The 27,979-nt window shown below is 48.8% G+C and overlaps 1 protein-coding gene and 2 non-coding genes across 10 annotated transcripts in view; 1 reads left to right on the plus strand and 2 right to left on the minus strand.

Moving 5' to 3' along the window:
• The first annotated feature begins 1,033 nt into the window (after positions 1 to 1,033).
• Positions 1,034 to 27,979, plus strand: part of RFX8 (regulatory factor X8) — a 54,895-nt gene continuing 27,949 nt past the window's right edge. For 6 of the 8 annotated variants that reach the window (XR_012503091.1, XR_006726408.2, XM_045519656.2 and 3 more), the window contains exons 1-5: positions 1,034 to 1,341; positions 5,800 to 5,923; positions 15,013 to 15,074; positions 16,409 to 16,495; positions 24,459 to 24,522. Coding sequence is in view for 6 of the 8 variants with exons in the window: in XM_045519656.2 (XP_045375612.2) it covers positions 1,268 to 1,341; positions 5,800 to 5,923; positions 15,013 to 15,074; positions 16,409 to 16,495; positions 24,459 to 24,522 (411 nt within the window). In the remaining 2 variants the exon portion in view is untranslated. The remainder of the gene's footprint in view (positions 1,342 to 5,799; positions 5,924 to 15,012; positions 15,075 to 16,408; positions 16,496 to 24,458; positions 24,523 to 27,979) is intronic. The other 2 variants (XM_074354793.1, XM_010959079.3) reach the window with 1 other exon arrangement.
• On the minus strand, positions 15,115 to 15,186 carry TRNAA-GGC (transfer RNA alanine (anticodon GGC)). The gene has a single exon. It is a non-coding gene; the product is annotated as a tRNA-Ala (tRNA).
• Positions 15,794 to 15,865, minus strand: TRNAT-GGU (transfer RNA threonine (anticodon GGU)). Its single transcript has one exon. It is a non-coding gene; the product is annotated as a tRNA-Thr (tRNA).

A 27,979-nucleotide genomic window follows, 5' to 3' on the forward strand; every position in this document is an offset into this window, starting at 1 on the left:
TCCTGGCGCTGTCTGAGGCCCGCTGCTGCCAACCTGTTTCTCACTCACAGAGCTGGCCTCTCATCCTTGTCAGGTCATGAGGGAGTCTCTCCAGACCCAGTTCCCCTCAGTTCCCGGCCTGAGAGGGGCTGATGTGGGGTCAACTCTCCCCTCCTGGATGTCTATTTAAAGCAGCCAATCCTAAACAAGGAAATTCGGATGAGAAGGTAGAGCTAACAGTGGCCCCCATCACTTGTTAAAGGCAAGTCCTTCCCACTTACCTGCCGACCCCATTCCTACATCCTCCTCACCACCAAAAAAAAACAAAACAAAACAAAACAAACAAACAAAAAAAACCCCAAAACTCCCCAAGCTTCAGGACTAGGCTAATCCCAGGCACAGTTCCCCAGAGGAAAGCCAGATGCTATCTGAGGTTGGCTTCAGTGACCTGCTCAAACCTCAGGGCTGAGGCTTGGCAATGAATGTCCTGCGATGTCTCCTCTGGGACTGCCCATTCTTTCCTCTCCCCGAACCCCCATTCTTTCTGTCTCTCTGAGTTTGACAGTCCTGGGTACCACATATAAGTGGAGTCATTCTTTCCTATCTGGCTTGCTTCATTGGGCCTTCTTGGACCTCAGAACCTCTGGGGGTGGCGTTTGGGCGGCGACATTTTTGAAATCTGCCCAAGTAATTCCAAAGTGCAGCCAGGGTTGAGGACCATGGCTGATCAAACACGGTGACCTGACTTGAAATATGTGCGGATATTGGGTTTTGCCGGATGCTTCCTTGTTTGATTGATTGATTGATTGATTGGAAGGTGGGAGGACCCCCACGTGTGCTTCTGTCCTGGGATCTTTTGATCTCAGAAGGGGCGACACCGCCCCCAAACCCTCAAAGCAGGGGCAGGGCTTGGCCTGAGCGCCGTCCTGCGCCCCCAGAGCCCCGCAGGCCCCCGGCCCTAGCTCCCTGTGCCCCCACTTCCCGCGGGCTTCCCGCGAGTCCCCGCCCTCCTCTGCCCCCGCGCGCTTCCCGCGCGCCCCCAGGCCCCGCCCCGTCCCCGGGCTCCCGGCGCCCACCGCGTGCCCCGCGTGCCCCGCGTGCCCCGCGTCCCCCGCAGTTCCCTCGTCCCGCGCTCCTCTTGCTCCCCGCGCCCCCCTGCTCCGCGCGCCCCGCTCTAAAGTAAACACCGAGGAGCGGCGGCGGCCGGACAGTGCGTCGCCGCCGCCCGGACAGTGCGTCGCCGCCGCCCGCTAGCTCGCTGCCTCGGTGCTGCGGACCGGTCTGAGCCATGGCCGAGGTTGTGCCGGCCTCCCCGTCGGGGAGCGCGGGCGGCCGGAGCCTGCACAGCGGCATCATTCAGTGGTGAGCGGCCCGGGGTCGGGCTGGGGCCCATGGGTGGGAGAGGGGGGCCAGGGAGGGGACGCGTCGCTCCCTCCGCTGCGCCCCCCGGGACCTGGGGCCAAGTGCCGGGGGGCGACCGCCTGCGCCCTGGGGCCCTGAGAAAAGGCCTGAGGGACAGCTGTTCTCCCGCAGGACTGGCGCCTTTTCGTGCTGGTTGGGATGGGACTGGACACACACCCTCTCACACGCGATGGGGCAGGGTGGGTTTCCCACCTGGGGGTCGCCTGTGGGCCCCACTTCCCGTGGGAAGCAATCCAGCCTGCCCCGCACCGGGGGGCTTGTTGGGACGGGCGCTTACGACTATGTGTGGAAGCACGCGCGGAGTCCGCCAGGGGAGGAAATGTTTTCTCTGTGCTCCATCCAGAATAGATGTTTCCCCCACTTAAAGCAGAGCCGTTTTTAGCTCCAACAATGCATTCCACATTGTTTGTGAAATTCGCTTCTGGCCATTTAAATAGAGGAAGAAACAACGGGAAAGAAAAATACTCTTAGCCCTTGGGACTGATGAACTCATGGGCTTGTAGCTCTTCGTAAATAGGAAGATAATTGAAACCAGTCCTAAAACCTTTGTTTTGTAAGATGAATAACTAGTAGATACCTGATTACCTTTTTTTTTTTTTAAGTTTTAAGGAATATTTCTCAGGAAAGACTCTCTGACAAAGTTGTATGAGTGAATTAGAAAAATGAAAGGTGTGTTTGTGATTATAACCCAAAAAGTCCTACGTGGTCACGGCTTTCCTCCAAGAGAAAGTAAGAGGGAAAAAAATCAAAAGGATAAACATTGAAGGGCACACATCGCGTGGCGTGTTACACAGCAGGGCCCTCATTCCTTCACACTCACCCGGACCTCTCAGGTATCAGTGCAAGGGCGCACGATGCCGCTGTCAGCTTCTGGGCAACTGTTTAGTAAGTTAGAGCTTCTAGGGCATGAAGAAGTCCAGAGACTTGGAAGAATGATTAGCGATTCAAAAAACCACCTGGACATTCTCCTCGGGTCATTTGTGAACTGACAGGATGCAGGTGCCCTAGGTCTCTTAGGATGGTGTTCAAGTCCTGTGCGTCAAGTTCCTATCCATGCAGTCCTCTGACCCAGGTAGTGGGGGAGTGTCATGCTCTTCAGGTTTGGGGAGGGGAGGGGCAATGACAGAACTAGGGCAGAGTTTCCCCTGGAGGACTCACTCTGTAGGCATCCAGTCTAGGAGGTGCAGTGCTCAACAGATCCTTGTGCTACCTACCCAAAGTTCAATAACAGAAATTGATTAACAGGCCAGATGAGAAATTCAGGCATGGGTTTATCGAGGGGAGTGAAAACAAGTGACAGGTGCCCTTGCTCGCTCCCGGAGGGGGTGAGCTGATTCCTGAAATGGGGTGAGGGTGAGGGCAGATCCATGGGTGGGGATGTGGCTTAGGTGGGCCACCCACTCTCTTGATGGTGCTGTGTGCAGGGGTCATGACCAGTTCCCTGATTTTACTCTGGGCACCTCAGAAGTGGCAGCTGGGTTTTGGCCTTTTTGTATCTTATGGTTCACAATTTGCCCCAACTGTGCATCCGTGCCGTTATTTTTAGTCCCTTATAGTTTCTCTGTGTTCTGTTGGTCAAAGAGACATTTGTCCAGGTGCCAGCACTGAAGTAAAGGGTCCCAGGTCCCAGCCTATCTGAGTTGCAAGGGGGTTTTGACACTGGCATTAAAAATGCAGCCCAGACCACTTGTCACTCACTGGGGTGGCCATTATCAAACAAGCGAGGTGGAAAATAATAAATATTGGTGAGGATGTGAAGCAGTTAGAACCCACGTGCACTGTTGCTGGGAATGTAAACTGGTGCAGCCACCTTGGAAAATAGTATGGCGATTCCTCAACAGATTGAAAACAGAACATTGCTGTATGATCCAGAGGTTCCCCCTTCTGGGCATGCACCCCAAAGAACTGAGAGCAGGGACTTGAGCAGGTACCGCTACCCCCATGTGCAGAGCGGCATGATGCACAGTAGCCAAAGGTGGCGGTACCCGGAGTGTACAGGACGGACAAACGAGAGCCCCTCCACCTGCCACTCTTCCAGTAGATGTGTGCTGGCCCCTCCCACAGGCCGTCCCTGAGATCTGGCTGCAAACTTTAGGGGAAAGACCAAAGGGACGTGGTCAGAACTAGGGTGAATCCCTTGGAACCGCAGTAGAGTCACCAAGTAGCAGTACAGGGCTCAGAACCAGGAGGCAGCCCCTCCCCTGTGTGTGCAGAGAAAAGACTCGGGCCGTGGACCTTTATTGGTACATTATTAATAGTGTTTTTGGCCTTAACCGTCCACCCAGACGGCAATCAGACTCTGCAATGTCATTCTGAAATAGGACAAAAGAGACTCGGAGCAAATGAATTTCAGTGACAAGGAAGAACAACTTGCAAAAGTTTAAACGAGAGTTCTTTTTCAGGAGTGATTGATTACTTTATATGTTTATTTTTTAAGGCGGTGGTTCCGTGACTCTATCAGTCCTAGCTCTGAATAAACCAAAGTGAGTTTGAACTTGATGTCAGTCACACTACCCTGCAGCTCCCCAAGTGAACCAGCATTTTTCTGATTCTTCAGGTATAGGTTTTGCATATATCAGCAAGTGGCATCTTACCAAAAGAAATATAAATGTCACCTAGGTGTGCGAATTTGCCATTCCCCCATGCCACCAGTGACATCACCCCGTATTCAACCTTGAGCCACGTAATTGGCCCCACAGCTGCTATAATTAAGGCATTGTGATGTATCCAGAGTGCCAGGTTCCCACCCTGATGCTGTGGGAGACCTTCAGAAAATCCCCTCCTTGGACCCAGACTGGGTTGAACGGTGCCCGACCCCCCAAAACACATGTCCATCTGGAATCTCAGAATGTGACCTTGTTTGGAAATAGGGTCTTCACAGATGTAACCAGTTAAGAGGAGATCCCCCAGGATTGGGGTGGGCCCTAAATCAAATCATGGGCATCTTTGTAAGAAGAGGCGAGTCCCCTGGGAGAGGAGACGGCAGGTGAAGGCAGAGGCAGACTTGAGTGATGCGTCCAGGAGCCCAGGGTTTCTGACAGTCGCCAGAAGCAAGGAGGAAATCATGGAAGAGATGCTCCCTCAGGACCTCTGGAAGGGATCAACCCAACAGACACCTTGATTTTGGACTTTCAGCCTCCGGAACTGTGACAGAATACATTCCTGTTGTTTTAAGCCACCTGGCCTATGGTCATTTGTTACCTGAGGAAACCAATACAGGGCCCAAGACTTCCCCCGCCCCCCGTATGTTGGCTTTTCCTCCTTCTGGGAAGCAGACGGGGTTAACAGTGTGGCCCTCAACTCTCAAGGAAAGGAACTTTAGGCCTCGGCATGCCTCATCCCAGAAAATACACTCTATGTCCTCAGTAAGAAGGGAGATGTGTTGTTGCTAAATTCCCTGCTAAAAAAATGCTGTGTTTAAAAATTAGGCTGGCTTGCTTTTTTAAAGGATGAGGAGAAACCTGCCAGTCTGTCCCCAGCAAGTTAAGGGAAGGCTGTGATGGGATGCCACTTCAGACACCGGCCACCCTCACTCCTTGCCCCACTCACTCCCATACGTGTTGCTGGAACAGGCACCCGGCTGTGCCCTCCGGGCCCGACTGTGGGCCACAGTAGACCCCCTGTGGCCAGGGGACCCCACCTGCCCTAGGGCCCAGGAGCATTTGGGGCAGTTGAAGCTCCCGCCTTGAGCAGAGGCCTGGTGCTGCGGGTCACATCTGAACGCTACTGGGCTCTGTAAAATCAATCAATCAATCAGTCAATCAAATTACCCACCACCAAAGAAAGTCTAAAAAGTTAAAATAAAAAATAAAATAAACTATATAAAAAAAAAGAATCAAAATGTAGGGGCCCACCCTAAATCACTCGGGTTTAAAACACATGCAGACGACCACTTCAGGGGGTGGGAGGCGCTGTGCACACCTGTCCCGGGTCACAGGTGCTCAGACACTGGGAGCCGCGCTGGCCCCAGCAGCCACCTGCGCGGGGATTGGCCCTATGAGTGTGGGGGAGGTAATGTTTTGTGTCTCAGCAGGTAAATCATTCTCTGCTTCACAGGTACAGAGATCTTGGCTGCAACCTTTATAAAGTTATGTGAAATAGTGTCCACTGAGTTCAGTAATTTGGGCTTCTTTTCAATATGCCCACACACCAAAAATATTTAAAACAACCACCGCAGACCCACCACGGTGATCCTGTGAAGGCCCACAGTCGGTGCACTTAACTGTGGGCTGCGCACAAAAGGGTGCATTTTGGATGCTGAGGGGTGGGCTTTCGCATTTGGTAAATCAAATATAATTCGTTTCGTTGGCTCCCACACTTGTGTCCGGCCGCTGATCCTTATCCAGGCTGTAGAAAACCCGATGCCAGTCTCCTCTTCCTGGTCTTCCTCGCCCGCAGGTTGGTGGACAATTTCTGCGTCTGCGAAGGGTGCAGTGTGCCTCGCTGCCTCATGTACGAGATGTACGTGGAGACCTACGGGCAGGATGCTCAGAACCAAGTCAACCCCGCCATGTTCGGGAAGGTAGGCCTGTGAATCTCAAAATGCAGTGTTCTCTGAGTCAAAAAAAATATGCAAGTGAAATGATGAGGAAATGCTGGGATTTACTGGGGCCTAGTGGGTTCACTGGGTATAATTGGCTTCCCTCTGGGAACCAACCAGATGGCTAGCATCCATTTTCGTCTCCATTGGAAAGCCGTTCCATCCTTCGTCCACACGTCATAGTGAGGGGCCAGGATGGGTATGGAGTGGGGTTGCTTCTGTCTAAGAGAATGCATCCTTGGCAGCCCCAGGTACTCCAGATGCTCAGCCAGGTTGGGCCATTATTCCTTGTGTAGAAATGCCGCAGCTCAGCACCGCGCAAGCTCTGAGAGCAACTTTGCAGTGTCAGCTGGTCCTCCCCACAATCTGGTGGTACCTGCAGAACTCCTGGGCTCTCAGAGGTTTCCTCTGGAGGGTGAGAGCTCCATATGATATACAGCACGCATTAGCACAAGGATGGCCTGAGACCCTCCACATTCAACAGAGATTTATGGAGCAGCTGCTGTGTGCCAGCACTGTTTCAGATGCTGAGGGTACAGCAATGAACGGAACAGAGAAAAGTTCCTCCCTTTACTACACTTATTATATCCACTTACTATATTATAGTTAAGGGAGACAGATATAAGATAACGTATGTAGTATATTAGAGGTATAGAGCAGGAAGAGGAAAGGAGGTGTGTGCATATGTGTGGGTGTGGGTGTGTGTGTGGGTGTGTGTGTGTATTTGGGAAAGACTTGCAATTGGAGGGAAGGCCTTCCTGAGAAGTAACATTTGAGTCTAGACTTCGAACAGGTGAGGCAGTGAGTATGTGAATATGTGAGCAATGAGCAGTGTAGGCAGAGCCAGTGCAAAGGCCCTGAGGCAGGTGAGCACCCAAGCAACAAGGAGGCTGCAATGGCTGGAGTGGGGAGACCAGGGAGAGACAACCAGGGGGTCAACTCAGGGAGGTGGGAGGAGCCCAAGTGTGCAAGGATTAGACGGATTTAGCAGGGGCTGTTGGGAGGAGGGGTCCAATTCTGGGTGAATTTGGAAGCCAGAGCCAATAAGATTTGTTGATGAAAGAATTAATAGAATCAAGGGACCTAATTGTTATTAAATTAACAATAATAACTTTCAACCATATATTGCATCATATTTCTTTTCAGTCGGGTTTTTAGGAATAGACAGGCATCTACTCAAAACAAGTTAAAGGGAGAATTTTTTTTTTTAATTGAAGTACAGTCAGTTACAATGTGTCAATTTCTGGTGTACAGCACCATGTCCCAGTCATGCATATACATACATATATTCATTTTCATAATTTTTTCATTAAAGTTTATTACAAGATATTGAACATCATTCCCTGTGCTATAACAGAAGAAACTTTTTTTTAAAATCTATTTTTATATATAGTGGCTAACATTTGTAAATCTCAAACTCCACCTGACTCCTCGCAGGCCTGGTGCAGCTCACAGCCTGCAAGATCGGACCCCTTGGGGCTGCCAACTGGCTTGGGCTGAAATGGTCCAGGGACAAGGAGCCTGCTCACCAGGCTGCAGAGATGCTAATTCAACTTCCCACACCTTCTTTCCTTCTTCTTTTCCTTCCTGCTCCCTCGTTCTCAGTGGTCCTCAGTGGATAGAAGCAAATTGGTTCCTGACACGCTCTCATCATTCCCTGATTCCCTCTGGTTATCTGTTCTTTTTGTCAATGTGACAAACATCTGTGAATCCGCCGCCGTGTGGGAGCCATGTCACCAGTGCCCCATTCCGTCTCCCTGCCCTCCTCACTGTGGGAGTCATCAACGCCTCATCGTGATCTTGCCTTTTTGAAAAGAGCGTTAGTGCATTTATGTCTTTTTTTTTTTTTAACTTTTGACCACCCTCACCCATCTTGCCTACCCTCACCTGCCGCCACCCCCTGCCTCTGGCAACCACGAATCTGTTCCCTGCGTCGCTGAGTTTGGCGTTTTTGTTTTTGTTTGGTTTTGTTGTTCTTGTTTTTAGATTCCACAAGTGAGATCATAACGTATTTGGCTTTCTCTGACTTTTTTCATATTCGTGTATTTCTTTTAAAAAGCGTATTATTAATTTTTGTGGCTTAACTTTTTGAAAAGGAGTATCATGTTATTTGCCATCTTCGGGGATTTTTTCCATATTGGAAGAATCTTCCAATATGGCAGCTGCTGAAATATTTGAAACAATCATTTACACCTCCCTGTCTCCCCTTCTCCACTGAGTACTACTTCGGGGATTTATTCCACTTGCTATTACATTGAGATTTATTTACATTCATTCGACTGCCGTGAACTGCTTCACGGTTTACTCATGCACTCTCCCACTGGTGAGCATTTGGGGTGTTTCCAGATTTTGCAGTTGTGAACGTCTGTGCGTGTCCCTCCTATTGTGCACGTCGGAGATGTTCTCCTGGACGGGTCTGTCCTGGAGAACTTGCTGGCTGACGGCGGGTGTGACCGTGATGTCTGGGGATAGGCCAGATAGTTCCCCAAAGTGATTGCTCCTCGCTGCCCTGCCGGCAGCCATTCTGTACTTCCAGTGAGGTTTCCAAAACACTGACATTTTTTAGACTCGTTCCCCCAGCCAAAATCCTCGTCCCTGAAACACAGTCATTGGTGAAAATGCTGCACTTCTGATGATCATAAAATATGTAGAAGAATCTTCCAATATGGCAGATGCTGAAATATTTGAAACAATCATTTACACCTCCCTGTCTCCCCTTCTCCACTGAGTACTCCTGGCTCCCCAATTTTTACTTTCCCGCCCACTTGTTTCTTTATGATCTCAATTGATGGGTGTTTCTCTCAGAGGGTAACTGGTTCCCCAGGGAGTACGACCCGCTGTCTCAGGAGTGCTCAGAGGACGGGGCTCTTATTTTTATTTTGTAATTTTGGGGGTTGCTTTCCTCCTTCCATGTCACTCTGCTGATTTCATCTGAAGCTTGCAGTCAACAAAAATAACCCTTACGTTGTGGGGGTAAGGTATAACTCAGTGGTAGAGTATGTGTTTAGTGTGCACAAAGTCCTGGGTTCAATAAATAAATAAATACACATAATTACCCCACCCTACCCAACAAAAATCATTTAAAAATTTAAAAAATAGACAAAAAAATTTTTTAAATAAAAAGTGATGGTTTAAAAAAAACCCTCAAGTGTTTTTTCACACACATTATAGTGAAGCCAGCCCTCCCAAACCTGCTTTGCAAACTGTGACCTGCTCCACGCAAATACCAAATACTGATGTCCTGGTTATCGGATTGTTGTCACCATGCAGGTGACTGCTGGAACCAAGGGTGGCTGTTCCCTGTGGTCAGGCTTCTGCGTATGGACCTGGAGCACCGTCTAGACTCTTCTCAGCCTGCTGACCTCGCACGTTTGATTAGCATGTCTGCTATCCGTCACTCAGTAAATCAAAGGCAGGCTGGACACGTGCGAGGCGTTCGGCACAGGCTGGAGCTGGCTGGGTGTCTCTGGGGAAAGTTTCTGACCAGCCAGGAATTCCCCCGCTGCCTTATCATTCGGCCCATGCTCTGCTGTTGCGTCACCCCGCGTACTGGGACGCTTCCTCAAGGACTTGGCTGGGTCCTGGCTACCCCGGCACCGTGGCGTTTTCCTCATCTGGCCGCCTTATCAGATGGAAGTGGGGTGACTTTGGCTTGGCATGTCTGGGCTCTGTGTGATCCCTATTTCCTTCTTTTAAGAAATCAAAGGCTCTTTTTCAAAGCCTCTTTTTCATTTTCTTACAAGTGGTTTCCCCTCAGGGCAGTCCCATCAAGGGGTATTCCAGAGAGATCAAAAGAGCCTCCAGTGTGTGACAATGGGCACTTGTTTCACATTTTCCGTCTTCAGACTTCCCTTAGAATCCATCCCCGAGACACTGAGGTCCTGACTCTCAGTTCTTATTGGGAATTTGCCCAAAGAATGAGCCCATTGGGTGGCGCTGGTGTTGGGAACGGACCCTGTGCTGCCCACTGTGTGACTAAACGGAGGAGGGAGAGGAAGGGGAAAAGGATGTGACCCCAGAGCATGTTTACAAGAGAAACAACGAAATCCCCAATTCTCATTTCCTCCCCCGTCCCCTGGGAGTGGAGCGGAGTCCAGACTCCACACCGAGTTCCTGTGCAGATGCGGGGTGTTTCTCGCGCTCCCGGGCAGCCCCGGGCACGTGGTGGCTCAGCTCAGTCCCCGCGCACGTGACCTCTTACCTGGATTAGGGGGTTTCCGTAACACTTCCTTTTTAAAAGTCACATTTACTGTTGTTTCTGTGATTGTAAAAGTAACGCACTGCCTTTATAGAAAATGTGGGAGTTGGAGAAAAGGGTGTAAAAGAAGAAAATTAATGCCGGCTACGGCCTCACTGTCCAGGGATGCAACCACACATGCGGCTCGTTTCCAAGCCCGTGCACACAGGCACACAGTGGGGCCAGCAGGGGTGGGGGAGTGACCACCGTGGCCTCTCTGTTCCCCATGTCCCTTGGGGCCTGCTCACTGCGTGGTTCTTCCTTGATTCTGACTGAACATCTGAGCATCTCTCTAGAAATCCCAGGGTGGAACAAAGCCCCGTTTTCATCCCAGTTTATCAGATGCCTAGAGCGTCCAGCCCCATCCAAACTGAGCTGGGTTTAAAGTGGAATCTTTTCCCCAGTCCTCCGCGAGGTTTCTTGCCAGCAGAGAATGAGATGTGGGGCTTCCTCCCTCCCCTTTCCCCTCTCCATCGCTGGGCGTTGGTTGGGCCCCTGTGGGAGGGGGGAGGCGAACGTGGCTGGAAAGTTTCTGCTGCACGGCTTCACGCTTTGGGGAACTAGGCAGATTCTTGTCTCCCGGTCCCTTTGGTGGCTTCTTCAGGGCAGCCTTGGGAAGATTCTAGCATGCACCGCTTGCTTTGGCAAATAACTCTTTCCGGAGCCAGGCCGCCCATCCCAGGGGCCTTGCTGGGCAGAGTCCAGGCTCTCCCCCGTGTCAGCTCTTTATCACGGAAACTACCCTGCCGTATGTGGCCTGGACGGACTGGATGTGCTGGCCACTTTCCTCTGCCTGTCTGCCAAGGACACCGACCAGCCGCCCCTCGTCAGCCTGGAGTCCTGTGCCCTCCCCAGACCTCACTGCAGGGGCCTCATGATAAACCCTTCAAGTGAACCCCTGAGTCCCCTTCCGCTGGGACCGGCGTGACCGGACCACCCGTCCTGCACACCCTTCAAAGGTAACGGGGTGGTCTTGCAACAAGGAATCCCCTTACAGGTCCTCCTCCCTCTACCTCATGGTGGATGATTTGAGTTGAGGGCTTTCTAGGGTTTTAAAGCCAAATTTCAGCTGTATGCCTGAGGGTGTGACTCCCCTGGGGGACGTGGCCCCAGTTCACATTGGTGACAGGTCTCTGTTTTGTCTTCGCCCCATCCTCTTGTGTAAACACTACGTGGATGGATGGGTGGATGGAGAGATGGATGGGCAGCAGGTGGACAGTGTGCAATACGGTAGACGTTTTAACAGCACTAAGCCTGGAATCGGACTGATTAGGTTATGACCCTGGGCAAGCTGTTTAGCCTTTTTGTGCCTCAAGTACGTCATCTGTGAAATGAGAATATTCATAATGTTAATAATAGTACCTCCTCTGTGAGAGGTTTTGAGGGAACTAATGAGAAAACATGTGTGAAGAGAATTGAGCAGTGCTGGCACATAGCATCTGAGAGCCGTTAACTTTTATAATTACATAAATGCCCGTTTTTACTTAGAATATCGTAAATACTTTCACATTAAAATCTTTCTAAATGCATGTTGTACAATGGCTGTAAAATATTTTTTGGGTGTTCCAGGATTCATTTAACCATTTTCCCCATTGGAAATTTAGGACGTTTATAATTTTTCTCGAAGTAACATAGGTGTCCATCTGTATCTGGTAAATTTTTTCTCAGAGACTATTGTTACCTGTCCCGAGAGTTCTTGACATTCTTACCCAAATCCATAATATTCTTAACCTAGGAAATTTGTTGGGTAAGAACTATATTTGACTGTTTCAATTTGCACTTGTTATGTAATTAGGGAAGATGAGTCTTGACATGTGTTTTGGTCATATATGTCATGTGTGTACACGTGTTATCAGCAGATCAGTTTCTATTAGGGCATTAGTGTTTTTCTAATTGATTTTTTTTTAATTTTGTTAAGTCTTTTTTTGGGGGTGGGGGTAATTAGGTTTTTATTGATTTATTTATAATAAAGGCACTGGGACTTGAACCCAGGGCCTGGGGCATGCTAAGCATACGCTCTACCCCTGCGCTCTACCTACCCCCCACCCCCTGTGATTTGTATGCGCTGTGTATGCTAAGTAAGTGTGTATGTTTGTTTTCCTTATTACATCTTTTGGAAAGAATCATCTCAGTTGGTTTTTAAATTTAAACTGTGCGGTTTCCGATCATAAAGTGAAATCACAGGACAGTCTGGGGTTGGAGTGACTCAGTCAAATAAGACGTGCAGATTACTGGGCCGCCAGGCAGCTGGGCAGTTTCTCTCGGCTTCTCCCTCCAAAACGCCAGATGATCTGCCAGGGCGTTGGACCTGAGCCTGCTGCATACTTTGTAATGATTCTTCTAGGTGCCTGTTATTTTACAACTAGACAAAGAGGAAAGGTTTTAAGTGACTTTCTTGAGAGGAGATGAACATGTCAGAAGCTGCTGTTGTGAGTAGGAGCTCCTGGCTCCTCATTCTGCACTTAGACTTCGCTGACTTTTTCTTTCATTTCCTGTCATTTATTTCGTCATCTACATCGATTTTCATTGTAGATTTTGGTTCTCCCTGAAGGAACTTCTTGATTTGGCCTCACAACCTTGATGGCGTTTTTATTTTTAAATGTATGTGTTTCTTCTCCTCCTCCTCCCCCTTCCCTCCCCCTCCTCCCCTCCCTCCTCCTGCTCTCTTCCCCCTCCCCCTCCTCTTCCTCCTTCCCCTCCCCCCCTTCTCCTCCTCCTCCTCCTTCTTTTTTGGTGGGGGGAGGTAATTAAGTTTATTCATTTTAATTTTATTGATTTATTTTTAATGGAGGTACTGGAGATGGAACCCAGGACCTCGTGCATGCTAAGTATGCGCTCTACCACTGAGCTATACACACCCCACATTCGATGTTTAATCGTGCCAGATTGGCACCCCCACCCGCACCCCCTCCCCATCCCTTCCTTGTGCCTCCACACCCCAGCATGACTGGCTTCCCGTGGGAAGAGGTAGGTCCTGGAGCCAGAAGACAGAAATGTCTCAAGACGCTGTCAAATCCTGCTGCTTGGAAGCTAAGAGAAAAAGAGAGAAGGCGGCAGGCGTGGAGGCGGAATGATTACAGAGAGGACTGTAGAAAAATCACAGAAATCAGTGCATGGCTGCTGGGAGCACCCTGCCTTCCTGCTCCATATTTTTGTGACTTTACCATGGTCCAGGATTTCCTCTCTCAACAGACATGCACTTGGATGCCATCCTTGTCATGGACCTTTGCTAATTAGGAAAATGGAACAGACTTCTTTTTTTTTTTTTTTAGGGCTTTTTGTTTTTATTTCATATACTTTTTATGCTTTTTATTTTTTTATGTTTTTAACTTTTTTATTGAGTTATAGTCATTTTACAATGTTGTGTCAAATTCCAGTGTAGAGCACAATTTTTCAGTTATACATGAACATACATATATTCATTGTCACATTTTTTTCGCTGTGAGCTACCACAAGATCTTGTATATATTTCCCTGTGCTATACAGTATAATCTTGTTTATCTATTCTTCATGCACCTCTCAGTGCCTACAAATTTTGAAATCCCAGGCTGTCCCTTCCCACCCCTTGCCCCCTTGGCAACCATAAATTTGTATTCTATATCTATGAGTCTGTTTCTGTTTTGTATTTATGTTCTTTTTTTTTTAATTCCACATATGAGCAATCTCATATGGTATTTTTCTTTCTCTTTCTGGCTTACTTCACTTAGAATGACATTCTCCAGGGACATCCATGTTGCTGCAAATGGTGTTACATTGTCATTTTTATGGCTGAATAGTATTCCATTGTATAAATATACCACAGCTTCTTTATCCAGTCATCTGTTGATGGACATTTAGGCTGTTTCCATGTCTTGGCTATTGTAAATAGTGCTGCTATGAACATTGGGGTGCAGGTGACAGACTTCGTTCTTTTTAATGTAACTGATCATAAACGTAGTCCCTATCAGTGCCCTCTAACAAAACGTACATCAGAAAGATCACTGGCGGATGAGAAGTGGAGTCAGAAGTAGCCCTGTTAATCAGTATTTAATAGCGTTTGCCAACAAAGCCTTTAAACATAGAAAACAAACTATGGTTACCAAGGAGAAAAGGAGTGGGAGGAGGGATAAATTAGGAGTTTGGAATTGGCAGATACACACTGCTATATATAAAATAGATAAACAACGAGGACTTACTGTACAACGCAGGAAACTATATTCATGTAGTTGGAATAAACTATAATGGAAAAGAAACTGAAAAAGAACGTGTATATATGTATGTATATGTATAACTAAATCACGTTGCTGTACACCCGAAACTAATGCAATGTCATAAACGAGCTATACTTCAGTTTTAAAAAAAATTAGGGGAACAAATGCACAGTAAAAAACTGAGGTGACAATCCCACTGGAAAAGGGAAAACAGCAAAATGGTGAGGCACTCACATGATGGGCTTCTACCCAGTATTAGGGGTCCCCTGTTTTCAGAGGATTTTTAATGACGGGGGGTGGGGAATGTTTCCGGTACACGGCGTTGGGAAGAAAGTGGAAATCAGAGCTGCAAACGTGCTAACTGCGAGGCCAGCTGTTTGCTGTGTAGACCCACAGAATCCACACAGCGCGAGGCTTTGGCAAAAAGACGGGAAGGAACTGTGTGGAGGTTTACGTGGCGGATTCCCCCGAGGAGTATGTTTCCTTCTTTATACTTGTCTGATTTTTCCAAATTTCATTTACATACGTTTTCTTAATTGTCAGAAAAGAGGAAACGCAGTCGAAACATTGTAAGGGAGGAAGTTGGAAGTTCTACTTGTAAATTTTCAAACTGCAGCTTTAAATCTGGCTGCTTCTTCTTCTAGCTTGTGCACTTGGTTTTTCCTGAGCTTGGTACCCGAAGGCTGGGCACGAGAGGAAGTGCCAGGTAGGTTTATCATTTTTGTTTTATTTTCATTTTTTTTTAATGGAGGCGCTGGGGATCGAACCCAGGACCTCGTGCATGCCAAGCACACACTCTACCACTGAACTATACCCCCAACCCCTTATTGTTTATTTTCAATCAAGAAAAGTCTGTACCCACCTCCTCCCATTTATTTTCAATGTTAAAAACAAACATTTTGAAAAATAGCAAGATGGGTGACCAAAACCACACAGAACTAAAGAAATGATAAATATCAACTCTTACAAAAGAGTTCCCATACAACAAAGGGAATTCCTAGTGCCTGCTGTGAATCAGGTGATGCCAGAGCCCAATGTTAGCTTCTGTTTTCTTGAGAGATTTTGTTAAAACACAAGAGTCATAATGTGTTTTTCTCTTTCATCACTTCAGTCGTCTAGACATGTCAGTGTCTAATTGTTGAACTAGTTAAGTAATTACACATATAGAAGAATAAAACTGTCTTAATTATTCTTTGAAGTAAAATTTCTAAAGCATTCATCTAATTCGTGTACTGAATTATATTCAGGAGACTAGGTACCTGGCTATATTTTTCATGTAAAGGGGAAGTCCAGTGTTAGCAGGTGCATCCAGTTACTCAATTATTAACTAATTAATATATATAATGTATAATGTGTAATTAACTAAATAATTAACTGCCACTCAATTGTTATTTGTTGCTTATGTCTTAATTTTTCCCCCTTCATGGGGGGCACTGGGGATTGAACCCAGGATCTCGTGCACACCAAGCACACGCTCTATCACTGAGCTATACCCCCACCCCCTTGTTTATTTTCAATCAAGAAAAGTCAGGAGAAATCAGTGAGATTAGGCAATCGGTAAGAGGGATGGAAGCCAAGTTAGGGAAGGAGCCTGCCACCCAGGAAGGAGTTGAAGGCATGGAAGAGTTTGCCAAGCTAAACACGGGGCAAGAGTTAATTGGAAAAAATTTTGCTCTGCTGCTGTGAGTCTATATGAACCACTGCGGTTCCCGGGCTCAGCAGAGGAGGAGCCGCCTTCCTACTGGGGGACCGAGAACCCAAGTCCAGTTCAGCAGCGGGAGCACTGGCATCGTCCCACGTCACTCTGAGAAGGTCAGCGGCAGAAGCAGCAGGAGGCTTCCCTGTGGCCTCTCTGAGATTAGAGGGAAGTTGTAAGTCAGGAAAGCAGAAACATCCAAGTAGACTGATTGGCTTTTCCTAATAAATGGCCACTGATGGAACCCAGAGAACTCCAGGTCTCCATGGGCTGACCTGTCCTGTGTCTTCTCTGAAGCATGGCAGTGGTTGGACATCATCTTTCAGACAACCTGTATTTTCCAGGTATCACTATGATGGAATCTGTATCAAGAAAAGCTCGTTCTTCTACGCCCAGTATTGCTACCTTCTGGGTGAAAAACGGTATCACAGGTTAGTACCTGTCATTATGTATTGGGGTCATAAGTCACAGGTTGGTTAATGTTAGGACCGTTTGTATTTCAGGTGAACCTAACTGGTTTTCTGGCTGGTCTGCCATTTATCCCTTTTAAAGATGGAGACACACACGTCATGTCAACACTCTTGACATGGGCGCTTGGACGTGGGGAGCGTCAGTCTCGGGCAACATCATTGGCCAGAGAAATGCGTATCCCGTTTGTTTCCTTGGATGTTTGTTCATCATCATCTCAGTTGCCAAAGCTGTTTTTCCGTTGAGAAAGTTTATTCTTCTCAACCGCTCTGTAAAATTTGACAGAATTGGCCCCTTCTCTCTTGAGCCCGCAGAACTCTGCCTCATCCGGTTGCTTCCCCAGAAGGCCCCCTTCTGCTTCTCTCTCCCTCCCCATCAGGTGCAGGCATTTCCCTGAGAGCCAGCCTGTTCTAATCAGTGGTGTTCTTCCCACCCTCTGGCCCCAAGACATCGTGTCCTTTTTTATCCTTCACCTCTGGCTCCCTCGGGGGTGACTCTCCTTCTAGATTGTTCTCACTGGTCCTCACATCTCCCACGTCTTCGGCCCTTGTCTCTGGCTTTCTACCAGACATTTCTGTCTAGATGACCCACGGGTGCCTGGCTCCAAGGAGGTGGAAATTTATCATCTCCCTCCAGCTCCTCTATGACCCTCGACTTCCTTGTTTCCATCTATAACCCCAAGAGATAAACTCTGCAGGGTCACCTCAAAGCTACCCCGGACACCCTGGGTCACAAGTCCTGTTAACTCTTCCTTTTCAGGTTCCGCTGGCCCCCTTTTTGGTTACTGATGTTTCCTTTAAGCCCTGGTTATATCAGGACTGTTTCCATGGGTCTCGGGTGGCCTCCCTCTCCTCCACCTCACCTCTCTCTAAACACAGCCACGAGACTCATCTCCCCCAGATTCTGCCTTTTCTTTGTCTCTTTCTTGCTCAGAAACACTCAGGTGCTAACTCTTACCTCCTGCATAAGAACTGCGCACCCCCTTCCCAGACTGGTGTCGGTGCCCCAGTTCCTCCCTTCTCCGCTCTCCGACCGTGTGGCTCACTCCTTCCCAGTATAAACCACCAGTCTCAGCCATATTCACCGTCCTCTGAGTATGTCAAGTATGGCTCTGTCTCTGCTCCCATCATCCTGTCCTTCCGTGAAGTCATTCTGTCTTCTCTCTGTCTAACTGAACCTCCCTGAATCCTGTCCCTTTCCTCGGACATGCCTCAGGGACCACCTGCTTCGTGGACCCACCCCCAGCAGCTCCAGCTCCAGTGAATGCCCCTCCTCCGCTCTCCCACGCCATTCCCTGGCTGTCTACACATCAGTGTTTCCTCTTCATTCGTAAACTCTCCATTGAGCCTTCATTTGGCATAAATAGAGGACCGTGTATCCCAAGGAGCCAAAGCCAATCTTGGCCTCACTTCTGTAATTATGAGGAGCGCGCCTGTCACCCTCAGAGGTGTTCTGGTTTGGACAATAAGTTATAACAAACGGTACGGTCACCTTTTATGTAAGGTTCCCTGGGTTGTAAGGCACCTGCCCAGCGGAGCCATGAGAAGCCACCCACATAGCCAAGACGTGGACCCTTCTCTCCGATAGTGTCATAGGGGAGGTGGATGTACATTATGTTGATGCCAGGTGTACTGGGATGGATGTCAGAAGTGTGGAAAAGGTCCCATGAGGACTTGGAGACAGAGAGCACCATCCTGGGCAGGCGATCATGGGGCACCCGGGAGAGGGGCGTGCCTTGAGCTAAGCGGTGCAGGACAGATTGGAATGTGGACAGACGGAGAGGGTGGCGAGAGGGGACGTCCAGGCTCAGGGAGGACCGTGAGCAAGGACAGAGGCTTGCAGCTGTGAGGAAGCATGGTGATGGAGGGGAGGACAGCCTTGAATTGGATGCTGGGGCGGGGGTGTCCGTGAGCCTTCGGAGACCTCCTCCGGGAAGCAGGGTGGTCCCATCACAGGAACTTCTGCAAGACCAGGAACCGCGGAGCTGGCTTTGTCCCCAGCGCTGCCTGGAGGCACAGTGTCGGTCCTGAAATAGCTGCTCAGGGATGGAAAACTTGGCGTTAGGGCTCAAGGGGACCAGACCGGGAGGAGCGAGTGGCGCCGGGCGGGAGGCGGTCCCGAGGCTGCGCAGTCCGTCCGCTGAGCGCCTGAGCCAGAAAGGAGGCGGGGCGGCAAGCGCGGTGGAAGCAGGGTCTTCAGATGGTTGAGTTGTGTCAACAGGAGCCGCAGAGCCAACGCAGCCTGTCCCGCCGACACCTCTCAGGCGTCACTGTTGTCTGCTGCCAGCCAGCTCTTCCTCTTATGTCTCCTATTCATGCCTTAGTCACGAAGATGGAAAAATCAGAGCAGCAAAAATGGGGAAGTTGGGGAACGGGGAGTAGAAGGGGGAGAGACTGGATTCAGCTGGAGCTGGAACTTTCCGGGTGCACCTGCGTCCTCTAACTTGCTCAAAGTCTGGACCCAGAACATATCTGTTTGCCCAGAGTACCCAGCAGGCGGTGTGGAGAGCCCTGCACACACACACACACACACACACACACACACATACACACATATGTGCGCGCGCGCACACACACACATAAGCTCAGCTTTTCCGACTTAGCATGTCACAGGCCTTTAAAGAACCTCTAAACCCTGGCCTTCCCCAGTCGGCGTCTTTGTTCCTTCTGCCTCTGACCCTGTGCCAGCTGTTAGCTCAGGGGCTGCCTGGGCGGCCTCGGCCCACCACGTCCTGGGCAGTGGGTCCACAGCCCTAAGAGCAAAGCAGAAAAGGCCCGGGTTTGTCTTTCAGACATAGCACCCCTAGGGGGGCGAGTGGGTGGTTGTGGACACCGCAGACCTGAGATGTCAGAGCCCCCGGGGGTCCCTTGGAGCCTCCCTCCTCCAGCCTGAGCTTCTCCTCCCGTCTGTACCCCTGTCCCCCGGAGGCCAGGCCCCCTGCCCACAGGGCTTGCTGAGCCCCCGCCTCAGTTTCAGGTAATCAGGTCTCCAAGCTGCAACCCGCTTTTTGGTCTTGTCCACTCTGCTCTGCAAGGCTGGTCAGAGCTTGTCAGGGTGAAAAAAACAGGCATTGCCTAGTTGTTGATAAACAGCTCAAAAAACAGGCATGGAGGATTCCGCCCTAGGCTGTGCCCTCTCTTGGGAAGGTTTTAAAAGCAAGTGATGCTCCCCACCTCGGGAACGTGGGTGCTTTCTCGTCTGCCCAGAGCATCCCTCACATGCCCGCCTCCAGCTGAGACGCCCATACGATGCCACATGCTGTTCGCTGAGAAAGCCCGGCTCCCAGGGGCTGTCACCTCAGGACGGTGAGTGGGAACCAGCTAGACCCTCGAGGCATCCCGCCAGGTCACTGTGTTGCAATCAAGTCGTTCGTAGGATCTAATGGGTCAGGACAGAGTTAAGGCGTATGAAACCATCAGCCCCCAAGGTGGAAAAGGACGAATCCACGCCGCTCAGCTAAGCTGTTTTAAAAATGGTTGTTCTTTCCCACTATAAGTTTCAAAGCCCCCGCGGCTCCCTGTGTCCTTGTCTGCATCCATTGTTGTCACACGTGTCTCTTACAGGGCGGAGTAGCAGACACGGTGATGGCTTTAGCTCTCTGAACTTTTCTTGTTTCCCACATGTAAAATGGGGGTGATAATGAATTCTCAGCCACTCCCTCACGGATCGCTGTGAGAACTAAGGTGGTACAGGTGAGGCACGTCGCAGCGGGTAAATGCTCGGTACATGTTAGTGATTCGTAGCATTGGGATAATCAAAATTACATTAAAGCTTTTTGCAACCATTATGACACCTGTCCTGATGTGAATACACGTATTTACTATTTAACTTTAGAAGCAAAAATATTCATCAAGTTGAGGGTATGTTCTCATCAAAACCCAAATAATTAATTCATACGCTTTGAAGGTAAAAAAAATTGAAGTCAGATCCTTCCTTGACCGGAAGATGAAGCACCTTCCCGCTGCAGTCGGACCCTAAACAAGTCCGGGACAAGAATTAGATTTTATTGCATTTTTATCCTCTTACCTTTGTAATTGCTTCAAGTCGTTTCACTGCTGTTAGAATCATTTGCGAGGGCAAGTTAGGATGCCAAGATGATGTAAACAAAAGTCTGGATCAATGACAAATGATGTCAGAACCTGAGAGTGTGAACGCAAAGGGGGCTTGGACTGAAAGGAAGTTAAAGGCCAAAAAGCAGATTCAGTGAACACGACGTTTGAAAGACTTTATGGGAAAAAAATAATGGATGTGTTGTGTGCCTTGTAACTGTGTCTCAGTTCTCTTTACTGTGGACCCGCTCTCAGCCAAATTGATCGTAAAAACTAACTGAAGTGAAATGTGGTTTCTGTGCTGTGTCTGCGCTACACTGAGTGAAGGGGGCAGCTTGCAGGGCCCGGAAGAGACCTCCCTCCGTCTCCTGGCGCGAGGCCCAGGGAGAGTCCTCTACCCTTCATGCACGCCCTGGGGGCTTTGCAGCCACTGTTAGGGAAGGTTATAGGCCCTGGGAGCTGGAAAAGGTCTTGGGGGGTTATCAGACCCCATCGTCCTCGTTTGTAGGGTGGAAATGAAGGCTTTCAAGCTCAAGAAGCCCACAGAGCGAGACAAGAATGCCCGTTCTCCTGTGGGGCCCTGCACGGCCTTCTTCCCCAGCTGGCCCTGCCCTTTCCCCCCGGGTTAAATCCTGACCTCCAGGGCCCGGCCTGGCTGGAGCCCCTAGAGCTGGAGCTGAGGGGGCAGCGCACAGGGAACCCAGGTGGCCTCCCCGGGCCAGCTCACCTCAGGGTCCTTCCCGCGCCCGGGGCTCCAGACTTTTTCTGTGTCGTCATGACTGGGCACCTGAGCACCTCAGGCCTCGGAGGACCGAGGAGGGAGGCCCCCTCCACAGCCAGGACGGCCCTGGGTGTTTGATGTGGTTTTCTTGGAGCCCTGTTTGCACAGTGATTGTGCTCTTGGTCACAGTCTGATAAACGTCCCAGAGGACTGACTCAGAACTGCACGTGACACGGGGCAGAGACCCCCAGAACACAAGGCCGTCCTGGCTGGACCCTGAGGGCTGAAACTGTCACCTCCGGTGCTGGCGTGGCCTCCCCACCCTGACTGCCCCTCCCCTCGGCGGGGAGACCCCGTGGGCGAGCCCCAGCCTACCGCAGTCTCCCCTTCCCGCCTGGCCGAGGCCTGCAGAGCTCATCCCGCCCAGCCGGCCTGGTCCTCGGGCGCCGACGCCCTGGACCGGGACCTCCGCGGCCCTCCCCCCGCCGCCGGCCCGTCTCCAGCAGCGATGCTCTGCTGAACTGCCCTGCAGCCCCACTCCGACAGGCCACCCTCTTCTCCCGTCCATATTTTCACACATCTTTGCTTGCAAGGGGCCCTGAGACTAGGTGGTTTTTACAATAAATAATTAGACTCTTCTTCACCCCACATGTTGACCGTGTTGCGAGCCGCTGACTGGAACTCGGGCAGTCCCGAGCTGGGGAGAGCCAGCCTCTCCGGTCCTGGGAGCGAGCCAGCGGTCGTCTAACAGATGACCGAATCTCTGCAAAGTTGACACATTTTCTGTCTCCCGTGATTGTTGTTTCAATGGGTAAAATCCCCCAATCAAAGGCCACAAAATCGCGGTCTCCCCAGTGAGGATGGCGCCTTGTGTCCCCTCGTCTGCCACACACAGGCCTCCGAAGGTCAGGAAGGCCTTTGTCGGTCTTCCTTGTAACAGCGGGGAGGGTGACACCACCTCCTTTCAACGGCTGTTCAACTAAACTCATACCGTGCGTCGGACACATGGCAGAAACTTGGGAGTTTCCCTTACGAATCCCAAATAATCATCACTCTCAGTGGGTTGACCTCCGAAGCTACAGTCAGGGTTAGTGGGGGGAGGGCACGTGATACGTCGAGGGATTCCGTTGTCCTTTAAGTCAGAAGCCAGACCTTCCAGCTTCCAGATTCCTGTTTCTGAGTGTCCAAAGGAATGTCCCCGAAGACTGCCATCCTCATCCAAAGAGTTTAGTAAGTCCTGTCCAAGTACGAGGTTGTGACAAGTGCCACCCAAAGCAGGCTGGCTCTTCAAAGGGCAGCTCTTGTGAGCTGCTCAAGCTGCCAGCGTATAAGGCCTGACAACTGTTGAGCTAACACGAGAGTAGGGTGGGCCCCCGACATAGTTCCCCCAACACCCACACCCCCTCCTTCAGCCAGAGCAATGTCTTTGCAGTTATCTATGTAACAGCTTCTGTCCTCTGTGACAGACAGACGTCGGCTGTCACGATCACAGCTCCATCCACCAGGACCTAGCGCCGTGCCTGACACACGAGTAGACACATGATGAATATTTGACGCATGAATGAGGAATGGGTGGCCGGGAGGATGGATGGATGAAGCAGAAGAGATTCATGGTCTTGCATCCATTTTCCAAAGGAGACGTGTCAGGAGCAACAGGTGAACAGGACACGAGGTCGTAGAGAAACTGGTCTCCCTCCGGTTTAGTTGCAGAAAGCCTCACTGGTGACTTTTCAAACATCTCTTACAGGCTGGGGAGCACATTTTTCTACTTAAGTTCCATTTCTATTAGCCTTTGATTCCAGGAACTTTCGTTTCTGTCATCTTCTTGTCTTCTTTCATTTTTTTTATGATTTGTTATTTTTGTTGATATAATGCCTCGGAATCTTTGTGGCAATGGGCTGTTCATGAATTTCACCTGGAGAAACTCCATCATTGTCCACACCCACCCAAGATGTCACTGAGACGGGACAAGCAGATCTCCTAAGACATTTCAGTTCTGCCTTTAGCTTTCCTTGTATCATCCATCCATCCATCCATCCATCCATCATCTTCTGTCTCCTCCAGGTTGAACAGATCGCACGTCCTGAAACCCTTTTGCCATCAAGCAGCCCAAAGTACCATTCCCGTTGTGAGAACAACTCTTCCTGAAAGATGAAGAGGGTGGCTTTTTTGTGGGTGTGTAGCCAGATCCTGTTTTGAAATAGAATATTATGCAGAAACATTGATCAGATGGGTATCAAGTATTCTGCCCACATTTCCATGACTTGGGTTGGAGAATGGACTGACCCAAACCTTCAGAAGAGAGCTCCTGGGGCTTTCGGGAGGCTGGGAGTAGATGGAGGCTCTTCCTGTGTGAGATGAAAACTGTTTGCCTCCAATCCCACCCCATCCTTGGCCATCCCTGCCTTGCTTCCAGAAGCAGAGCGTTAGTCCGCTACCTTCCTCTCTGTGTGTTTGCATGGGGTTGAAACAGTCAGCTGTGAGGACACGTTTTGGAGTGGATGGAGCTCTGGGGATGGTGGGGAAACTAGGCAGCAGACGGCACCACCTCTGGCATCTGGAAGATGCACGTTTCCTGTGCACGGTGGGGGTCCCTGAGCTCTCAGTGTCCCAAGTGTCCACAGTTAAAGGGGAAATGCACCACACCGCACGGATAGCACTGAATCTGTTCTCCAGAACACAGATGTCTCCAGTACGCTCTGTGAATCCAGGAGGCGTGGTGAGATGAACGTACATCTTAACCGTGGACTCTCAGGCTCCTTGTTCCGCGAAGGTGCCATGCTACCGCCGTCCACTCAGAGGATGTCACCATTTCTGAGTTGATTGTTTTAAAAGCCCCCAAATCGGAAAACATAAGACTTCATTTCCATGATTATTCTTTTCTCACCGGAGCAAGTTCTACCCAGAATGACATCGTATTCTTATTTCTGAAGGGAATAAACCTTAAAAATAAATACATGGTTGTCCCAGTTACAGATTTTTTTAAACTCTAAGCAGGTGATAATCACCAGTTGTGGAGAGAAACTTGGGGAGGGGGGCTCTCAAATAAAAATTGTCCCCCCCACCAATAAACCTCCCTGGAAAAGAAACTCTATTCTTGTGCTCAGAAACAGGTGTCTTACTAAAATTATTTCTCTGTTGTCTGTTATGTCACAGTGGAGACATCGCTGCCTTTGAAAAATCTACTAATTATAACAGCATCCTCCAAGAAGAAGGAGCAGTGAGTGTTGAAAAAAATAGATTTACTATAATAGACCCTGGAATATTCAGTAATTGCTTAGTTAGATGCAACAGTTTTCCTGTGTGTGACATTCTTTTTTTCTTTTAATTACAGTATAGTCAGTTTATAAATGAACTTATTTACAAAGCAGTAATATTTTTGGTGGGGGGAGATCATTAGGTTTACTTATTTATTTTTAGAGGAGATACTGGGCACTGAACCCTCAGATGTTCTTATTAAGTGCAGCGCTTAGCCACTCGCCCTCCCACCAGGACTGTTGCGTGCCCACTGTGCCTACGCACTCTGCTGGGACAGAGGAGGTCCCTGTCCTCGGGAGCCCACTGCTTAGCTGCACATCAGCTGTGAAACTGTGTTTCTTTTGCTCTGATTAAAAAAGGATGCGTAGATTATTAGCAAGAAATCGGAGAAAGTGTCTCTAATGACATTTATAGCTCTTTGATGGGGACAGCAGAGCTGTGAACGGCTAATCTGTGACATCACGGGGTGAACTGTACTTTGGTGGCCAAGACAACATGATAGCACTTGGAAGCAGTCTTGGTGACCAGTGTCACTGAGGGGCCCACCTTTTAAAGGCCCACCTCTTGAGGGCTGAGTGGGATGTGAAAGAAAACAAACAGAAAACATCCCCTCGGTACTTGAAAACAAGACAGGTTCATAGCTGGGAAGCTCAGACAGACATGAAGGCTACCCGCGTGCTGTTGGGCGAGCCATGCCCGCGGGAGGTGGTCTGGGAACTCCGAGGTGGGGGAGAGAGAGAGGTTGTGGGCCAGAGTAATCAGGGAAGACTTCATGGAAGAGGTGGCCTGTGTTTTGTCTCCTGTTGCTGCTGTAACAAACCAACACAAATTTTATGACTTAAAACAACACAGACTCATGATCTGACACTTCTGGAGGCCACAAGTCTGACTAGTTCTCACCAGGCTAAGACCAAAGGGTCAACAGAGCTCTCTTCCTTCTGGAGGACCTGGGGGAGAATCTCCTTGCCTTTCCTGAGGCTGCCGTCATCCTTGGCTGGGGCCCCTTCCTCAGCCAGCAAAGGCAGCCAAGGCAGGCTGGGTCTGTCTCATGCCACCCTCGCTCAGGTTTTCTGCAGCTGGGAAAGGCTCTCTGCTTTTAACAACCCTTGTGATTACCCTGGGGCCAGCGGGAGCATCCAGGATAAAGTCTCCCCGGCTCCAAATCCTTAACCTTCATCACATCTGCAGAGTCACTTTTGCTATGTAAGGTTCCAAGGATTCCAGGATGTGGGCATTTTTTCCTGCACATATATTTTTATTTTAACTTAAAAAATTTTTTTCATTGACGTATAGTTGATTTACAATGTTGTGTGTGTTTCAGGCATACAGAGAAGTGATTCAGGATTTTTTGTTTGTTTGTTTTTACTTGTTTAATAAATATTCATTAGGCATCTATTTGATGCCAGGGACAGGGCTAAGTACTCATGATACCACCGCAATGCACAGGTCACAGATACGGTGCAGACATGTGCAGGCGGAGCAGGCATGAGTCTCCCACAAACTTAAGTAGCATGAAATGTGTTCTCTGTAGGTTTAAGCCTGACTCTGAGCCTCTGTACTGCAAAGGGGGTGGGAAATTCAATTCTTGTCATCACTGTGGCTTAATCTTCAAATGCAAAAATGTCCACTCATTTTTGCATCAGTCTGCACTAGTTACCAATGAGATGGTCCCCTTAGCTCAGGAGACTGCTGGTTCCATCTGCACCTGAAGCTGTGCAGTCTTCTGCAAGACAAGGAATCCTTGTGTCCAAGTCTTTTTTATGATTATAGGACTGTGTAGAAACTCATGCCTTTTCTGAGATAATTTTTTTAGACATTTAAGATAATTGGTAGTTTGACTAGAAATATATATTAATAACAAATACTAAAATATGGCATAATGTGGTCATGTGATTCACTTATTGAAATTACCTTTATCATCTCAGTAAAAGATACCTCTATTTTTTTCAAGTAACAATTCTTTCTTGGTTGGTAAAAAAAATTTGTATTCTATCAGTATATATATATATATATATATATATATATATATATACACACACACACACACATATATGTATATATATACTTTTTCAGATTATTTTTCTTCATAGGTTACTATAAGATATTGAATATAGTTCCCTGTGCTGTACAGTGGGTCCTTGTCATTTATCTATTTAATATATAGTAGTGTGTATCTGTTAATCCCAAACTCCTAATTTATTTCTCCCCCCAGCTTTCCCCTTTGGTAACCATAGTTACCAAAACTATGTGAGTCTATTTCTGGTTTGTAAATAAGTTTATTTGTATCATTTTTTTTTTTAGATTCTACATGTAAGTGATACAATATGATACTTGTCTTTCTTTGACTGACTTAATATGATAATCTCTAGGTCCATCCATGTTGCTGCAAATGGCATTATTTCATTCTCTCTTTTTTTTTTTTTTTTTGGCTGAGTCACATTCCATTGTGTACACACACACACACACACAGCTTCTTAATCCAGGCATCTGTCAGTGGACATTTAGATTGTTTCCATGCCTTGGCTTTTGTAAATTGTGCCACTATGAACATTGGGGTGCATGTATCTTTTCAAATTAGAGTTCTCTCCAGATACATGCCCAAGAGTGGGATTGCTGAATCATATGGTAACTATTTTCAGTCTTTTTGAGGACTCTCCATACTGTTCTCTGTAGTGGCTGCACCAGTTTACATCCCCACCAGTGGTGTAGGAGGGGTTCCCTTTTCAGGATGTGGACATATTTGAGGGGCTGTTATTCTGCCTGTCACACTGCCCTTGAGCTGGTCCTGGAGGGGTCACTGAGATCTTGAAGGTGCAGCATGCATTCATGCTGGGAGGTGTGTGGCCAGTGAGGACCAGAAGTGAGGATGTCGGGGAGCAGTAGGCTATGTGTGAGGTCCAGATGGTGGACAGCTTGTCAGTGCCTGGCTGAAGAATTTGGATGTCACCCAAGAGGCTGTAGGAAACCACTGAGGCATATTCATAAGGAGAATGGCAGGATATGTTTGCTTTGGGGGTGATAATTCTGGGAACAGCGTCTTCAAGAATGCAGGAAGGAGAATTGATGGAGTAACTCAAGGGAGGCAGATGGTGCCTGGAAGGGCAGGTGAAGACAGGAAGGGTCCTCCATCATTTCTCCAGGGGCTGACACTCAGTATGTGCTCACTGAAGGTTGCTGGAATAAATGAATGATAGTAACTCCAGTGATATTTCTTGAATCTGCTGAAAATCCCCAGCTGCATTTAATACACTCCAAAAATCTAAGTAGAATTTCTCACTTTTTTCTTCCTCACTTTGCTGAATTTTCTCTCTAGAATGATGGGAATGCCCCTAATTCTTTCCTAAAGGCCTCCTCCTGCAGGGACGCAAGCTTTAGCAGTTCTGTCCCACGTGCTCGCTTACTTTAGATTTCTGGTGGGT

The sequence above is a fragment of the Camelus bactrianus genome, chromosome 28 (genome assembly GCF_048773025.1).
Source record: "Camelus bactrianus isolate YW-2024 breed Bactrian camel chromosome 28, ASM4877302v1, whole genome shotgun sequence".
Classification (NCBI taxonomy): Eukaryota; Metazoa; Chordata; class Mammalia; order Artiodactyla; family Camelidae; genus Camelus; species Camelus bactrianus.